This window comes from Corticium candelabrum, chromosome 9 (genome assembly GCF_963422355.1).
Source record: "Corticium candelabrum chromosome 9, ooCorCand1.1, whole genome shotgun sequence".
Taxonomy (NCBI): Eukaryota; Metazoa; Porifera; class Homoscleromorpha; order Homosclerophorida; family Plakinidae; genus Corticium; species Corticium candelabrum.
In genome coordinates this window covers 1,011,579-1,029,034 of record NC_085093.1, presented here as the reverse complement: position 1 = coordinate 1,029,034, position 17,456 = coordinate 1,011,579, and the positions used below count along the sequence as shown (strand labels likewise).

The 17,456-nt window shown below is 43.3% G+C and overlaps 8 protein-coding genes across 8 annotated transcripts; 7 read left to right on the top strand and 1 right to left on the bottom strand.

Moving 5' to 3' along the window:
* Nucleotides 1-1,991: 1,991 nt before the first annotated feature.
* On the top strand, nt 1,992-3,932 carry LOC134184569 (solute carrier family 15 member 4-like). The gene has a single exon (XM_062652301.1). The coding sequence runs from the start codon at nt 2,010-2,012 to the stop codon at nt 3,753-3,755; it is 1,746 nt and encodes a 581-aa protein (XP_062508285.1). The 5' UTR covers nt 1,992-2,009; the 3' UTR covers nt 3,756-3,932.
* An 86-nt stretch (nt 3,933-4,018) lies between these two features.
* LOC134184043 (solute carrier family 15 member 4-like) lies at nt 4,019-5,806 on the top strand. The gene has a single exon (XM_062651646.1). The coding sequence runs from the start codon at nt 4,019-4,021 to the stop codon at nt 5,783-5,785; it is 1,767 nt and encodes a 588-aa protein (XP_062507630.1). The 3' UTR covers nt 5,786-5,806.
* Nucleotides 5,807-5,898: 92 nt separating this feature from the next.
* Nucleotides 5,899-7,909, top strand: LOC134184443 (solute carrier family 15 member 3-like). Its single transcript, XM_062652133.1, has one exon. It carries the CDS (start codon nt 5,899-5,901, stop codon nt 7,801-7,803), a length of 1,905 nt encoding a protein of 634 aa, XP_062508117.1. The 3' UTR covers nt 7,804-7,909.
* A 46-nt stretch (nt 7,910-7,955) lies between these two features.
* Nucleotides 7,956-9,817, top strand: LOC134184042 (solute carrier family 15 member 3-like). The gene has a single exon (XM_062651644.1). The coding sequence runs from the start codon at nt 7,956-7,958 to the stop codon at nt 9,690-9,692; it is 1,737 nt and encodes a 578-aa protein (XP_062507628.1). The 3' UTR covers nt 9,693-9,817.
* A 529-nt stretch (nt 9,818-10,346) lies between these two features.
* Nucleotides 10,347-12,134, top strand: LOC134184041 (solute carrier family 15 member 4-like). Its single transcript, XM_062651643.1, has one exon. It carries the CDS (start codon nt 10,347-10,349, stop codon nt 12,132-12,134), a length of 1,788 nt encoding a protein of 595 aa, XP_062507627.1.
* Nucleotides 12,135-12,545: 411 nt separating this feature from the next.
* Nucleotides 12,546-13,474, top strand: LOC134184040 (uncharacterized). Its single transcript, XM_062651642.1, has 2 exons — nt 12,546-13,393; nt 13,470-13,474. Exons 1-2 carry the CDS (start codon nt 12,568-12,570, stop codon nt 13,472-13,474), a joined length of 831 nt encoding a protein of 276 aa, XP_062507626.1. The 5' UTR covers nt 12,546-12,567.
* On the top strand, nt 13,438-14,499 carry LOC134184995 (solute carrier family 15 member 4-like). Its single transcript, XM_062652775.1, has one exon. The coding sequence runs from the start codon at nt 13,480-13,482 to the stop codon at nt 14,311-14,313; it is 834 nt and encodes a 277-aa protein (XP_062508759.1). The 5' UTR covers nt 13,438-13,479; the 3' UTR covers nt 14,314-14,499.
* A 195-nt stretch (nt 14,500-14,694) lies between these two features.
* On the bottom strand, nt 14,695-17,388 carry LOC134184549 (neutrophil cytosol factor 4-like). Its single transcript, XM_062652271.1, has 11 exons — nt 17,194-17,388; nt 17,059-17,134; nt 16,845-17,001; nt 16,651-16,727; nt 16,450-16,595; nt 16,075-16,273; nt 15,911-16,009; nt 15,759-15,842; nt 15,616-15,698; nt 15,209-15,274; nt 14,695-15,149 (listed from the first exon to the last, which is right to left on the bottom strand). Exons 1-11 carry the CDS (start codon nt 17,217-17,219, stop codon nt 14,921-14,923), a joined length of 1,242 nt encoding a protein of 413 aa, XP_062508255.1. The 5' UTR covers nt 17,220-17,388; the 3' UTR covers nt 14,695-14,920.
* Between the last annotated feature and the right edge of the window lie 68 nt (nt 17,389-17,456).

Here is a 17,456-nt window from a genome sequence, read left to right as displayed (position 1 = left end):
ACAGCGTGGAGATCACAACTCCACTCATCGATTCATCACTTAACCAACCGTTTTCACGCCTGTCTGATGGTAGCAAATGTCTTATTCGTCTCCTCGGCGTATTGCTGCTCGAACGGCTTTCTTTCTTTGCTATCATCGGCAATTTCAGTAGCTATGTTCGCTACTATCTTGACTTTCCTGGCTCCTATTCAAACGGGATGCTGTTTGTGGTATGGGGATCTGTCTATGCATTGGCACCTATATTTGGTGTTATAACTGATCGCAAGACGGGACATTTCACCACTCTTGTGTCCGCTTTTATTGCCTACATCGTCGGTTCGGCTCTCATTCTCTACTCTAGTTCTACGTCTGTTGTAGATGGTAATATGAATCAGTTTGATAACAGTTTGAAAAAGATCAGACTCATCTACTTGGTTGGACTAGCATTGGCAATGATCAGTGTGTCCGCTATTCGCTCCAGTCTTATGCCATACATGCTGGAACAGCTGGGAGATGGACACGGAAAGAGGAATTTGCTCATGGCGTTTTGCAGTTGGGCTTATTTGATAGTCAATATTGCCATGGCAATTGCTGTAGGACTGGGCGCTTATCTTCACAGACTGGCAAGTACAGACAACGCTAGAGAACATCATACAAGTGGCTTTTTCTGGATTTATCTTCTTCCACCTTGCGCGCTCTTCTTAGCTCTATGCATTCTCTTCTATTGGCGCAACAGTTTCAAATCTCAGCTGCCCATAAGAGGAAAATCAGATTATGAATATGGGCCAAAACTGACAAACATTCTCAAAACAGCTTGTGGCTGCTTTCATGATCCCAGCAGACCATCTTACTATGATCCTGATGCTTTACCCGTTCGTAACGAAGAAGACCGACAACAATACAAGAGAAGGATCGAGAGACTGAAGCTAGCTGTCTTAGTACCTGTGCTTGGCACTTTGATGGCTTTCTTTATGATATACAGTCAAATGCACAACAGTTTTGCTGAACAAGCATTACATCTGGAATTGAGAGTCAGTCATCTGCATGAATATCTTCATTCAAACAACACCAACACCACTTGTTCTCAGTTATCCAATCATCTTGGCTTTATTTTGACACCGTCGCTTGTCCAACTCTTTGACTGTGCGACTGTACTGGCAGTGGTACCGTTGACATGGCTGGCAGTCAGACCGTGTTATGAAAAATTGTTCGCCAAAGAGTTGACAGTTCTTGTTCGAATGCAGTTGGGAATACTATTTGGTGTACTGGCAAATCTTAGTGCCACCATTCTAGAAAGACTACGAACAAACTACAAGCCGTTCCATTACAACTGCCTCAAAGTAGGACGGGAACCATATGTCTTCATACATGCAAACATTTCGTTCCTATGGCAGACTCCGCAATACATCCTGCTAGGGATCAGCACTGCCTTTACCACTATTGCTTCCATGGAATTTGTCCTCTCTCGAGCTCCACATCGCTTCCGTTGCACTGCAGTTGGACTTCTCTGGTTGACAGAGGGTATGGGTTATTATCTGGGTCTTCTCATCTACTACTCCATGTCGATGCTTGGCTACTACTACAACATCATACATCCTACATCTGGTGCAGACCTTAATACAAACAACATCAACAAACTGATTCAAGAAGCTGAAAACTCCAAAGCTTGGATATATTACCTTGTTTTGACAATACTCATGTTTCTCACACTATTAGCATTCATGTGGGTGAAATACCGTCACAAAGATGTCCAGACAGTAGAGAGACCAGGAGGAGAAAGCACTCTAAACAATGTCGTTAGATATACTAGCTTATAGCTTTACTAAATGGAATACTTTAATTAATGTACGTTTACACAAGTTTTAAACAAATGCATAAATAGGTATGATAATCACTTTTCATTCCTGTACGTCATTTAGTAATTCCCAAGACAAATAGGTATGATAATCACTTTCATTCCTGTACGTCACTTGGTAATTTAATCCCAAGACAACTAAACCATCCATCAAACTTTCAACGTGTGGTAGAACATGGGTTGGAAGAAGACAGAGGCTTTGCTCTCTACGCCTCTGTTGCTGCAGTCTTTCAAGAGGTGGATGACATCAGGAAAGAAAGCTGTATTTCGACTGCTTATAGTCATCATGCTCGAACGTACAGCGTTCTACTGTATTATGATGACCTCCTCCATCTATTGCACGAACTACCTTCATTTTCCAACATGGGCAACTTTCCTCCTGAACCTTCATCTGATGGCATCGGTCTATCTCTTTGCTCCTGCGTTTGGCTGGTTGTCAGATCGCAAGTTCGGGTACATTCCCGTCCTCTCCACGTCGTTTGTCATGTACTTGGTTGGAGTAATTCCTATAGCCTACACTGCAACTGCGGCAAGTCGACAGCACGGTACCGAGCTTGGGTATTTGAAAGCACTCTACGTTGTAGGGTTGACAATTGTCGTACTGTGTGCATCAGCAGTCAGAGCGACTCTGTTGCCTTACATGTTGGAGCAGTTGGGAGACGGCAGTGAATCTCGCAGTGTCATAGCAGGAGTAATTGCAGCCAGTTACACTAGCGTCAACATTGGAGCCTTTGCAGCAGGCGTGGGAGGGGGATATCTGTGGCAACAGGCGGGCATTTGCAGGAAATCCAATTATACGGGATTCTTTTGGACATACCTGTTGGCCGTCAGTTGCCTTGTTGTAGCCGTTCTTGTCCTAATCATCTGGAGAAAGCAATACAGATCACACACAGTTCAAAGAACAGCTGAATATACACCAAGCTTTAGAGACATTCTAGCTACAGGATGTGGCTGCTATAGATCTGATCCTGAACCACTCTACTATGATCATAAAGAACTACCCATCAAGACTAAGGAAGAAGAAACCAAAGACAGGTTGGATGAACACCGCAAACGGCTAGGAGTTCTTGTACCTGTGCTGTCTACTCTCATTCTTTACTACACAGTTCAAGGACAGTTAGTGGATGGCTTTAAAGATCAAACTGTCCACATGAATTTTTTCTATGATCAACAGAATGGGACAATACTGAACAAAAGCAACAACCTGCTTTCAAACTACTGTACAGTAAATAGCACCAACAACGAGTATCTCATTCCACCAACAGTTTTGAATGGCTTTGACGCTTTAGTAATCATCCTAACAATTCCAGTGGTTTGGTGGTTCATTCCATCGATGTACGTAAGATGGGGACAATATGAATTGACTATGTTGGACAGAATATCTATAGGAATGATACTGACAATGCTGGGATGCATTGCTACTGTTGGTGTAGAAGTGAGCCGCATTCATGCCGCACAATTAAATTACATCTGCCTAAAGATGGACCAAACCGCCTTCATTATTGTATATTCAACATTGTCACCATTCACACAAATACCTCAACATCTTCTAGTTGGAATTGGTGAGGGATTTACTGGCATCGCAGCAAGAGAATTTGTGTTATCAAGAGCACCACGAGAATTTCGATGCACTGCATATGGATTGATCTACTTGGCAAATGGGCTAGCATTGTATTTGGGAGGACTACTGCTGTTTGTCATGAAACACCTCCACTACTACTACTCAGACATTAGCCCAGCCTACGCAGTAACAATCGGCTCAATAGTTGAAGCAGAAAAGTCTTCTAGAACCTGGGTGTACTACATCGTTTTGACAGCAGTTATGATGGTGGGCTGGTGTGTTTTTTCTTTGATAAAGAGAAGACATAAAGACGTTCTTCGAATAGCAAGAGCCCATATATATGGTGCAATGAACCTGTAGTAGTCTACATGATCATTTCATGGTAATAGCTGAGTCAGTGTGTGGGACATTCTATTCAGTTAGTTCTTCTTCAACGGAAGTGAGTTACACAAGATATGAAATTGAGTAGTTTCAATAAATTAGCAAGATGTAAAATCCGTCAAGTTGATTTAAAATTGAAATTAAGATTGCATTCTATTTTGTGTTCTTGCAATTTCATGACACATACGTAGCAATTGGATGCCAAACACGTGATAACGTCTGTGTAGTTACAGTTGGAGACAATGGACTCACAAGAGCGGCCGTCTAGTCAAGAAGGAAGAGAAAACAAGCCTTTGGTTGGGGACACACGTTCTATTCATAGTTGTCCTAGACTGTCAGATGGAACTAAGTCTCTTATTCGCCTTCTCTTTGTCCTTGCGTTGGAACGCAGTGCTTTCTACTCTGTTTTCATGACTATTGCCGACTTCTCTGAGAACTACCTGCAGTTTTCGTCCACGTCATCCACAGTTACCAATTTTGTGTTTTCCGGTTCTGTGTTCCTAGTGGCGCCGTTGTTCGGGATCTTGACGGACAGGAAGACCGGGTACATTCCAACTCTAGTTGGAGCACTCACTTTTTATGTAACGGGATCGTGTCTCCTTATATATGCTGCTGCTCGAACGGTCAGTGGCAACACTAGAGAGACCACAGACATGAGTCTCCGTTCTGTTACTGCAGTATACTTTACAGGAATTGCCGTCATATCACTAAGTGCGTCTGCTGTGCGCTCTGGACTGTTACCGTTTATGGTTGAACAACTGAGCGATGGTCATGCCAAACGAAACACGCTGATGGCTTTCTGTAGTTGGGCATATTTGCTCATAAATGTAGCGGCAACGGTGACCCTTATTCCGAGCAGTTACATATGGGAATACCGTGGTTTCAAAAAGAGCCGTGGTGTCTATTCTAGTGGATTTGTCTGGCTCTATCTGATGTCACTCTGCTATCTACTTCTCTGTCTTGCCATACTCGTCATTTGGAAGAATTCCTACAATGACCGACAACTGCGCACCCACAGTGTCGCCGTCCCTTCAATCCTTGATATCATGCGAACAGCGTGTGGATGTTACCGGGACAGCGCCAGACCCCTCTATTACGACCCGGATGCTCTCCCTGTCAGAAATGAAGAAGACAGAATACAATACGACAGAGGAATCGAGCGTAAAAAGCTAGCAGTCCTCGTACCCGTACTAGCAACCATGATTATCTACTTTGCAAGTTACACACAACTAAGGAGCAGTTTTAGAGAGCAAGGCGAACACCTTTTTATCGGTACCGGTACCGTGAAAGAGCAATCTAGTAACTGTTCAAGTCTTCCTCGTCACGTCTCGTTCCTTACGAGTCCTGCGGTAACAGACACATTCGGAGGTGTATCAGTTGTTGTAGTTTTGCTTGCAATGCCAACCATCATCAGACCCTTGTATGAGAAATACTCTAACAAAGAATTAACCATCATGACTCGTATACACTGGGGCATGATTTTCTCGCTTCTGGCGAGTATGTGCGCAACGATATTGGAAGCAGTTCGATTTCATCGTTCATCGTTCAATGTCCAGTGTGTTCGTATCGGTGTAACTTACCATCTACGCGTCTATTCGTCACTTTCCATCTTCTGGCAGATTCCCCAGTATAGTCTGATGGGCATCAGCACAGCACTCGCTGCCGTTGCCGCTATGGAATTCGTGCTTTCTCGAGCTCCGGGTCGGTTCCGCTGTACCGCGTTTGGATGTTTCTGGGTGACCGTGGGTATAGGCAATTACATAGGCCTTTTCGTCTACTCGACAATGAAGAAATTGGGTTTGTATTTTACATCACCGGAGATTACAGAAGGGCAACGTCGTGTCGACAAGAGTGATCTTACACAAACATCTCGAGCTTGGGCTTTCTATCTAATCTTCACAGTGTTGCTGACAGGCAACCTGATCGTCTTCGTGTGGATAAAGTATCGACACAGAGACATTCAAAAGGTAGAGAGAGATGAACCGTACACAATGGCGTCCCCGATTTAAAGATTTTCTGCCGTAGTAATTGCTGTAGTGATTCAAAGTAAAATTACAAGACATAAATGCGTACGTAGCACATGTATCTGTAAACTAGTTACTACCAATGAGAACACGTGAGCATGTCGACTAGAAGTGAAGACGATATCGATGACACGAACAAGTCTGTGCCACTTCTTCGACCCGTTTCGTCACTTTCATTTCACACCTCACTCGCACGATTGAGACAAATCATCAACCGACAAAGAGATGTTCGAGCAGTCATCCGTCTCATGGCGTCTCAAGCACTGATGGCAATAGCGTTTTATCTCATCGAATACAACCTAGTCACATATTGTCGATTGTACATCCATCTGAAAGGCAATCTCATTTTGATGGTTTTCTATCGTGGCACTGCATTCTTCCTGGCTCCCGTGTTTGGCTGGATATCTGACGCCAAGACCGGCCACTACAAAGTTCTTCTGACAGGAATCACCGGTTTTCTGTTCGGCTCATCTTTACTCTGCGTCACCTCATACCTTAATGCTCTTCCTTCCTCTGATCCGTTAGACGGTAGCGTTACGAAAGGACAGGTCGGATTCATCATTGCTTTATTGCTGTGCAGTGTGAGTCATGCTGCTACTCTGGCTACTTTCATGCCCTATATTCTCGTCAGTCTGACGGCAACCAATACGACCGAAGGTGTCCTCGCACACGTTTTCAGTTGTGTGTACTTTGCCATCACCGTCGGAGGGTTAATTGCCGCTGTTTCGGGAGGATTTCTGCAAGCTCTACACAGTCCTTGGCGAGTCAGTGCAACTCACGACCGGATATCAATAGTACACCACACAGAGTGCTATGAGGCATACACAGGATTCTTCTATGTTTATCTCTTAGCGACCGTGTGTTCCCTAGCAGCGTTTCTCATTCTCGTGATATGGCGCAAACAGTTCTATAGACACACACCGGCTATCGATTACGTGCCACGTCTGACATCTATCGTTATGCTGGCCTGTTGTCCGCGGAAAGAAATGCCGCTGCCGTACGACAGGAATCTATTACCACAGCACGAACCGGAGTCACAAGAAGAACAGGCGGCTCTAAATCGAGCAGACCATTATAAGCGTTTGTCCGTTCTCGTACCAAAACTCATCGTTTTCATTCTGTTTGGAATGGGTATCGCACAGATACCGTCCACATTCGTAGAGCAAGGATCTCGCATGAACCATTACTACACCAATGAAATTACTAACGGAAGCGGCAGCCTCGACTGCTCTACACACTTCTCGAATTCCAACATTTACTCTCAGAGCTTGCAGGAATCAGCTAAATCGGCGGTTATACTTGTTTTCATTCCAATCATCATTTTTGTCATCAAGCCTTTATACACTAAGTGGACAAGATCAGACTTCACTATGTTAGTACGAATTCGATACGGACTAGTGTTCGCAGTTCTAGCTTCTATAGCGGCACTCGTTGTCGAGTGGCAAAGGATTCACTGTGCCGGTTGTCGTCATCGCTTCAACCAAACTAACCCAATCTTACTGAAAAGAGGAAACGCAATTATTGTTGTTTTGATTTCGCCACTCAGTGTGCTCTACCAAATCCCTCAATATGTTCTCTTCGGTATGGCCGAAGCCTTTGCACTATTAGCTGCGTGGGAATTCGTTCTATCTCGATCACCACAAGAATTTCGAAGTCTTTCTTTCAGTGTTTTGATCATGATGTTGGGCATTGGTACTTACCTGGGCTCGGCAGTGGTCGCCATCATCGAGCACTTTAACTATTACTACGAGCCCTTCTATATCCCTACGGATGGGAAACTAACTCGTCGCAAACTGAGAGAATTGACGCATCGAGCAGTAACATCCAAGGCATACGTTTACTACATCGTCCTCACAGCAGCCATGTCGATTACTCTAGTAATTTATGTTTGCGTTGAATACAAGCACAAGGATGTGGTCCGCGTATCTCGATTACCAGCGCATTCCAAGAGACTAGAAACACATACAGACGTAGAAATTAGGAACGCAACACGTGACAGCTAAGCTGTATAGAACTATATACATTGGAATTAAAACATAGCTTATATATACTGTATTATAGCTTGAGCAACATTGAAATTATATGATTAGTTTTCGTGGGTTTATTGCAACACCCAACAGTACGTGTGCAGTCAACCCGAGCGTTCATTGTCATCATGGTGGCGTCAAGAGAGACTCGACCGGTTTCTGATCGAGTACGGATGCTGTCTAGAGTCAAGAGTTGGCTAAGCGAGAGCAAAAAGGCTGCAATCTGTCTCACAATTGTTATGTTGTTAGAGCAAGCTGCTCTTGCCCTAGTCAAGTCAACTTTCCACACTTTTACTCCTAGCTACACCAAACTACGGAGTTCGTCAGTGATAGTTGTTTCTTCAGTCTTTTCTGGAACCTACAGCGTTCTATCACCTCTATTTGGATGGATGGCCGATCGAAGATTTGGCTATTACACTATCCTCGTATCAGCGCTACTGCTCTACACATTGAGCTCTATTCCTCTGTGTTATGCAATAGGGAGCGTTTTGGCGTATGATGAAAGTGATGACACTGACGTCTCTTCTCGGAAGGCCGCTTACAGTATTGGTATAGTTGGCACTGCTTTCGGTGCAGCAGCAACAAGGGCCACTCTGATTCCTTATACACTCGAGCAGTTCAGTGACGGGACTGAATCTCACAGCACAATATCAAATCTGGTGACCATCAGTTACCTGTCGGCGATGATAGGTGAACTGCTGGCATTGATCATCGATATCGGATTGGTGTATAGCAACCTACCAAATTACAAGTTTTGCATTTACTTCCTTATTCCCGTGTCGTTTTCGTTTGCACTCTTCCTACTGATCATTTGGAGAAGGAACTTGAGGACCCATGCAAAACTCGACTACTCACCTAGCGTTTGTAACATTATAGCAACGGGATGTGGTTGCTACATATCATCAGACCCACCATACTACGACAGACGAGAGCTGCCAATCAAAAACGAGGAAGAAAAACAATGTGATCGAAGAGATGAGCATAGACAACGTCTGGGTGTTATTATCCCTATTCTGTTCAGTCTCATTCCATTTTTTGCAGTATACACGCAAATCAGACAAACATTTGTTGCTCAAGCTTCTCACATGGACATCGCCCAAGATAGTCGACGTCAGAGGTGGGATAAACAAGATCAAAACATCACATCTCAGTATTGCAAAGCCAACACAATATCTCGAATCGTCGTTCCAGCAGAAGTCGTTCATGTTGGCTGTATTGCTTCAATTGTCATCATGATACCGATAGCGACGTGTATTGTGCCCAAGCTGTATGTGAGATGGTTGAATCGAGCGCCCGCTATGCTGGAGCGCATTTGTATAGGACTACTGTTATGTACACTCTCGTGTGTGTTTGCTACCATTACTGAAGTTATCCGCATCAATGCAGGAGAGATGCATCATATCTGTGTTAGCATACCAATGCACTGTTGTCGGTCTCAACTCATCATCTATTCTTCCGTGTCTGTCCTTGTTCAAATTCCACAACACTTGTCGTTGGGTCTCGGCAGTGCACTGATTGCTATTTCGGTGCGTGAATTCACGTTGTCTCGAGCACCTTGTGAATTCCGCTGCACGGCATACAGCGCCACATTCTTCATCAAAGGTCTAGGCACTTTTGCAGGTTTGCTTATAATTGTGGTTATAAAAAAAGCTCACTGTTACTACGATCAGCCCATCGATCCCTTGAGAGTACACGAGAACATCACCCGACTGCTTCACAACGAATCCGAGTCCAAGGCTTGGGTGTGCTATACTGTGCTAACAATAATCATGATTGTGAGCGTGAGTATATTCCTCTGGGTCAAGTACAGACACAAGGATGTGTCTCGGAAGGAAAGAGACCACATCTACAAACAGAGCTGTTAGTAACTATCCTCAAAAGACTGATTGAAATTGGCTTTGAGCAGACTACAAATCTTGTGGAAAACAAGTACATGTACGTAGACTTGTCATTGTACCGACTTCGTTTGTACACGCTTGCAGTTATTTGATGAAACAAAACATATTAAAAAACTGAACAAGTTACCATCAGCACTGGGACTGCTTCATTACCAACGACTCTATCTAGATATGTATACGTTAATTGCTTACAGTCTGAGTAATTTAAGTTCAACTATCAATAGGCACAATAGTTAGCAATAAAATGTATAGAGCAATCAAATGTAGGCTTGTCAACGTTGTTACGTACATAACATTAGAGCAAGGTAAGTGTACGGATGCTCCACCCTCCTGTTGCAACGCCCTTTCAATATTTCTAAGTAGAAAATGACAATTAACTTTATGAGAAATCCCAGAGTAGCTGTGGCAGTGTAACGTCAGATTATCTTCACTTAGTTAAGAGCGAGTCACCAAAAGAAACCGTGTACGGAAATCTCTGGCTTCCCGGCCTATATAAGCAGTCCATCAGACACGTTAGCTTGCATAGGTACGGGTGTTCTCGTGTGCTACCAATCAATAAATTGCAATGTTACGACTGCGTGCATCCTAATCAAATTAGTTAGTGCGGCTGTTTCGTCGAGGATGGATGTTTCATTGTCTCAAACAAACCTCCGAAGAAATATGAGAGAAGCTCTCGTTGGAGGCAACCGAGAAAGACGCTGCAGTGTAAACCTCACAGACAGCACAAAGTCACTAATTCGTCTTCTCGTTGTTCTCGTACTTGAACGTGTGGCTTTCCATTTTATCACCGATACCATCGACAGCTTTACGTATTTCTACTTAAATTTCTCTTTCCCGTCGTCTACAACTACATATCTCATATTTTCTGGCTCGGCTCTTCTCTTGGCTCCGTTCTTCGGTGTGTTGACTGATCGAAAGACCGGTTGTATGCCAACTCTCATCACAGCTTTCGCCTTCTATCTGATAGGATCAAGTCTATTGCTGACCTGTACAATACAAACGGTCATTCATTCCGGCACAAAACCAAGCGGGAGTCATCTAAACGTTATGAGAACATTGTATATCGTTGGTCTAATTATTGTAACGCTCAGTCGATCTGCTGTACGAGCGGCGTTGATGCCTTGTATGGTTGAACAACTGAGTGATGGTCACGCCAAACGAAGTACTTTGATAGCATTCTGTAGTTGGGCATTTGTCGGTATCAACGTGGGCTCGGTCCTTGCCATCGTTCCCGGCGGATACTTGGCGATAACGGGAGCGTTCACCATCGACGGTCATCTCTATTCCAGCGGTTTCTTCTGGCTTTCTCTTGCGACATGTTGCGTCCTCCTGCTCGCTTTCGTCATTCTCATAATTTGGAGAAAGACTTACAAGTCGCCTTGCCCTCGACAAAGACTAGACGAAGCCACCGTGCCATCCCTACCCGACATCCTAAAAACAGCGTGTGGATGTTACCGTGACAGCTCCAGACCTGCCTATTACGACCCCGACGCTCTCCCGATAAGAAACAAAGAGGACAGACTACAATACGAAGCAAGCATCGAGCGCAAGAAGCTAGCACTCCTCGTGCCCGCCTTGTCAACCATGATCGTCTTCTTTGCCAGCTACATGCAACTGGAAGGAAGTTATAAAGTTCAGGCTCTGCACCTCGATCTCACGTTTACTACAGCGAAAGAAGCATCCGGAAACTGTTCGATCGTAAGCAACGAAGTCGTATTTCTTATTCGACCGTCGATCGCACAAGCGTTAACTGCTGCCTGTGTGCTGCTCACTCTCGCAGCAGTCCCAACAGTCATTAGACCTTGCTACGAAAAACGTTTCAAAAAGGAGCTGAAAATGATGACACGCATACAATGGGGCATGTCTGTTTCCGTCTTAGGCTCCACGTGCGCGATGATATTGGAAATCGTTCGCTATCACAGCACTCCGATAAAGGCTTTTTGTCTGACAATCGGTGGCAAGTCTTTTGTCTTTGCCTATTCGTCCATCTCTGCACTGTGGCAGATACCTCAATACTGCCTGTTGGGCATGAGTGCCGCATTTTGTGTCGTCGCAGCTGCAGAGTTCGTGCTCTCGCGAGCACCCAGCAGATTTCGTTGTACAGCATTCGGATGCTTCTGGCTGGCATGGGGGTTGGGTCACTATGTTGGTCTGGCAATCTACTATACCATGTCACGAGCAAAACTGTACTACAGCGAGACAAGTCACACAAAGCAAGGGACTGGCATCGACATTGGAGCGCTAACCAATCAAGAAACAGAGTGCAATCCATGGGCATACTATTTTGCTTTCACGTTTCTCTCGATTACCAATCTAGTGGCATTCACGTTGGTCAAGCGCAGACACCGAGACATACAAACAATAGACAGACCACACAGATCTGTACAACTCACAGCCGTCTGTATGTAGATAAGCTAAGGCGAGATGAACATACGCATGAAGCGTTTAGTTTCTTTGCATGTCACCGAACAGCTAAGTTAATTTAGGTATTAATTAATAAAGTGTCGTTTCACGGGACCAAAACAAAATCCAGTTTCTGTATGGCTCAAAGCAGAAAATACGTACAACAGTCAAGAGACGGTCACTTAAACAGAGAATTCGAGTGCGAGCATCGATTGTCACCCGCTGCTCCTTCACTCAAGAGCCCAACTCAAGAACGACCTTTCTGAAAGACAAAATAGATATGCAACCTTCCCTGGGGCCAGTACCTGCACTGATAGAGAAGATTGAAACGGATATAGCAATAGTGAAACTTTCAACATAATCATACCATATTACATGCGTGTGTCAAGGCAATCACTACACAGTTCCAGAAAGAGCAAGGCTAGTAGAGCCGTCCAGCATGCTAAGTGACTTCAAAGAAGAAACTGTCCCGCTGTCCGCATCACCGCAGTCTTCTCAAAAGCAGTCCTCGTACACAATGTGGTTGAGTGAGGGAAAGATGAGTGTCATTCGTCTTCTAGTAATCTTACTTTTGGAGCAAGCGGCTCTGTCTGTTGTCATTGGTACCGTTCGTTATTATGCCGTCGAGCATCTCGGTCTGGCATCATCTTCGGCATGGATTATCCCCAAAGTCATTATTGGATCGTTCTGTCTACTTTCACCTCTCTTCGGATGGCTGGCCGATCGTAAGATAGGATATTACCACACGTTGCTAGCATCCTTATCGTTGGCTATGCTGGGTTCAGGATTCATATGTTATGCTGTCGGACAATCGTCGGGTACTCGAAAAATCAACTTAGCTTGGAGAGCTGCCTATGGAATCGGTCTCACTTGCAGCACTATTGGTACAGCAGCTACGAGAGCTACTCTCATTCCATACACACTGGAGCAACTGAGTGACGGTACTGCTACTCACCGCACCATAGCTGGTCTAGTCAGCGCAAGTTTCATGGTGGGAATATCGGGGCCTGTAATAATCAGTATAATCACACATTTCCTACGAACAACAGGTCAATGGGGCTATCTTTGGGTATCCATCATCTCTCCTACGTCACTACTACTGTCTCTCTTCCTTCTAATTGCTTGGAAAACGAAATACAGATCTCACAAACCGCCTACACAGATACAGTCCATTCCAAGTCTTTTCAGCATTCTAGCAACAGGATGTGGATGTTACACCTCATCCGACCCACCCTACTATGATAGACAAGAATTACCAATCAAAAGTGAGGAAGAAGAAAGAACAGACAAAAGAGACGAACACAGACGACGTCTTGGTGTCATCATACCGATCTTATCCAGTCTAATATTCATGGAAACAGTTTACAGTCAAATCAGAAACGCATTCGTTGACCAGGCCATTCACATGGATCTAGGTTTTGACAGTCAACAAAATCGTTTTGACAAAAACAACACAATTATGTCTGACTACTGTGACAACACTACTACTCGTCACACCGTTATTCCCACAGCAGTAATGTACACAATATGTTCAGGAACAGTCCTAGTCATGATTCCAGTTACTTGGTGCATTGTACCCAGATTACACGCCAAATGGAAGCGTCGTCTACCCACCATGTTAGAGCGCATTCTAATAGGAATGGTGTTAGGTATAGTAACATGCTTGCTAGCAATTGTTACCGAAACAATCCGCTTAAAAACTGGACATATCCATCATATCTGCGGGAATCACAAACTGGAAGACTCTCATATCCCACTGATCATCTACTCGTCAACTTCAGTTTTCATTCAAACACCACAACATATCACATTAGGTCTAAGCAGTGCATTGATCATCACTGGTGTGAGTGAGTTTGTTCTGTCTCGGGCACCAAGTAAATTCCGATGTACTGCATACGGTTGTACATTCTTTGTTGAAGGCGTGGGATACTACATTTCAATCATCCTTCTTCTTATCATGAAGAAATCTGATTGCTACTATCAGACATACTGTACTTCAGCAGCAATCAATATCAAGGTCCTACTGAAGCAAGAAAGTGAATCAAAGACTTGGGTTTTCTACACTGTACTGACTGTACTGATGATTGCTGGAACATTAGCATTTGGGTGGGTCAAGTACAGGCACAGGGACGTGCTGAGAAAAGAAAGAAACCGAATACCTACACGAGTTCAGCTGTCATCATAAATAACTATTACATAAACTTCTGTAATTACTATGACAAACAATAGTAACTGTTGCTAGTAAAGAAACGAATGGTAGTCAACAAGGATGACCATAATCCTACAATCAATATAATATTGTCACCCAGTGATAAACAATATTAGAAGACCAGACATGCTGTTGGTATAGTAGTAATGCCATAACACACAATAGTTGACTCCCAAATCAATAATACTAGCTGACTGATGGAAACAGTTGACTGCTTTAATTTACATATTTTGCCTTTGTCTTAATCTTAATTAATCCTTTCTCTTTCACTTTGTTCTCAAAAGTTTATCTAATTGTGAAATCAAGACACCTTGAATGTAGCACGTACAACATAACTGTAACATGACTTTACTTTAGACGCTGTTTGGATTGCATGTGAGAGATAATTTAGCAATAAATTACTCATGTACAGTACATATAATAAACCATACTGTGAGTCTAGATATTACTGGCAAGCATGAAGTTACAGCAATCAATCGACTCCACCTGTACATTTACTAACAAGAAGGTCTATCATCAGATATACCAATCGCATAATCCTCAGTAGAACCCAGAAGAAATTTATGCCACAAACATAAAAACATCACTTTGTCTTAGCTTTAGGCTTCTTAGGCTTAACATTGTAGACAGACAGATCTCCGCTACGAGTCACATGAAGTTGCCACTGAACACGATTGGGCAACTTTGGTCCTGGTTTCTTGGGTACACCTTCCCTCATCAACAATCTAATATCATCATCATCACAGATACGAACAAGATCACCTTGAACATCCTTGTAGTTTAATGTAACTTTGAAATCACTAAGAGCTGATCTATAACATATTTAACTCTTGATCTGATCAAAACATGAAGTTGCTAACAGCTGACATACTTGACAGCAGCAAGAAGTGACAAGTATGATGGCTCATGAGCAACCTTCTGTGGGATTCCAATTACTCTGTAAGTACAGACAAACATTCCAGCCAAATAACCAATCGACTAAAAGTCAATTACTGACAACAAGTGTCCTGCATTGTCTAATAAACAATTGTAAACCTGCTACTGAACAAAATATGGAGGCATCCTTTTCACAGCTGCTTAAATTACAAAATCTGACAAAAAAGTTAATTTAATCTGTTGTCTACATAGTATAAAATCAAATCATAAATTGAGAAAATGCTGCAACCAAAACAGCAGATATGAAGAGTTGAAGAAGAGGCACTTCAATTACCAAGATAACTTTGTAACCAATTTTGTTTCAAGTGGGCTTCTTTCCGTTTTTCAAACAAAAATGTTTACCTTTCATTTCCTTTGTATCTGCACAGCACATTTATAGTTTTATGTCGTGTCTCATCGTCATCGTCATCATCATCCCACTCATCCTGCAAACAATCTGTATTCAACAGTATTCAATAAATTCAAAGTGACCATATCACACATACTGTATCAGAGTGCTCCAGTACCAAATCTTCAATTATTTCTACGTAAGTAATAGGTACCAACCCTTTGCAACAGTCCAGTTCACCCTAAGTCAAAGACAGTGAGAAATGCAGCACAAACGAGAAACTGTTTTTGATTTTAGTGAGATGCTTGCCTCCAACCAGTCATCACTGATTCGCTGTCTCAGCTTTATAATGTCACCTTTCTTAAAGCTAAGCTCCTCACTGTTCCTTGCGTTAAACGTATGAAGTCCCTAGCCCACAAGCAGTACTCCACCAACAAGTCTACTACACAACACATAAATCTCAAACTACTTACCCGTGCTCTTGGTCCTTTAATTGGTTTCTTTGCAACAGGAGGCTTTGATGGAAGAGGAACAGTTAGCAATCCCGCAGCAGGACTTAAACCTGATCTTTTCTGTGGTAAAACTGGCCCTTTTGCTGGCCTCTTTGGAGGAGCTGGAGGTCTAGCAGGAGGACCAGGCAGCTTTTTAGCTGGAGGAGGAGGCCGAACCTCTCTGCAAAATGAACGTTATGATACTGTACATATTGGCAAATAAAATATTTTGTAAATTCAGCTATAAAGTCTTGCACACAACTTTGTGATATAACTGACTAACAGAATATAATTATTGACAAACTAACTACACACAAGTACTGGAGTAAGAATATGAAAGTCTTTGCTCCTACATACCTCTGCCTCTTCGGGGAGTTTCCACCTCCACTTTGTCCTCTGTATGGAAAGGAGCCCGTGTATGGTTTACCATCATGTTCATTTTGCCTCAAGAAACGCTGCACAAATTCGTCATGACTAATTTTTCTAGTCAATCCAATGAGTGTCTAAGATAGACAACACATTTAACTAAAGAAATTTTGTAGTGGGTCAGACCATCACCTTAATGAAGACATTTAACTGCGGAATTCTTTCTTCTGCCACATCCTTAACCGCACTTCTTCCCAAATATATCTTGCCTGCAGGTAAATGACATCTCATCCATAGATCACTTATATAAATTAGTAATTACCCAAACATCAACTTTTAATGCCTATTAAACACAAGTGTAGCCTGTGGATTGACTCTCTATCTACCTGGAAGATTAGGCAGTACTCGATCCTTGGCATCAATGTGACCAGCTTCAATTGGGTAACGTTCGTCTAGCACTTGATGGAGATTGTGGAATTGGTTATAGCGACGGTAGACAATGTATTTCGGTCCACGCTTTACTGACACTTCAATAACATAAACCTGTGTGCATTAAACATCAGTTGACCCACTGCAGAGTCAGTGCGGTAGCTAACGTACGTAGTACTTTCGCAGTTCACGTTTCTTTTCCAAATCTACAATTTCCACATCAACAATCTCGTCTTCCTCTCCGCGGCTGCAAAGACACAGAAAGCAAATGTCACTCTAGCAAGCACCAAAAGCCTTCACACTCACTCGTCGTTTCGAATGGTTTGTGGCATCCTAGAAACAGTACGGCAACCTCAACAATTCTTGTCTCCACGCAACGTAATCCGCTAGATGGTTTCTTGACTCCGCCAGAAATTAAATTTAACCGCTTCCCTAGCTAATAAACTGCAGGGCTACTCATACTCAACCATGCGCGAGCCCTGAAGCCTCTCAAAAATGGGTGTACTAGGTGTAGGTCACGTGTGCAAAAAGTGCACGTGCAGGCATGTTGAACAACATCCTTTACACCA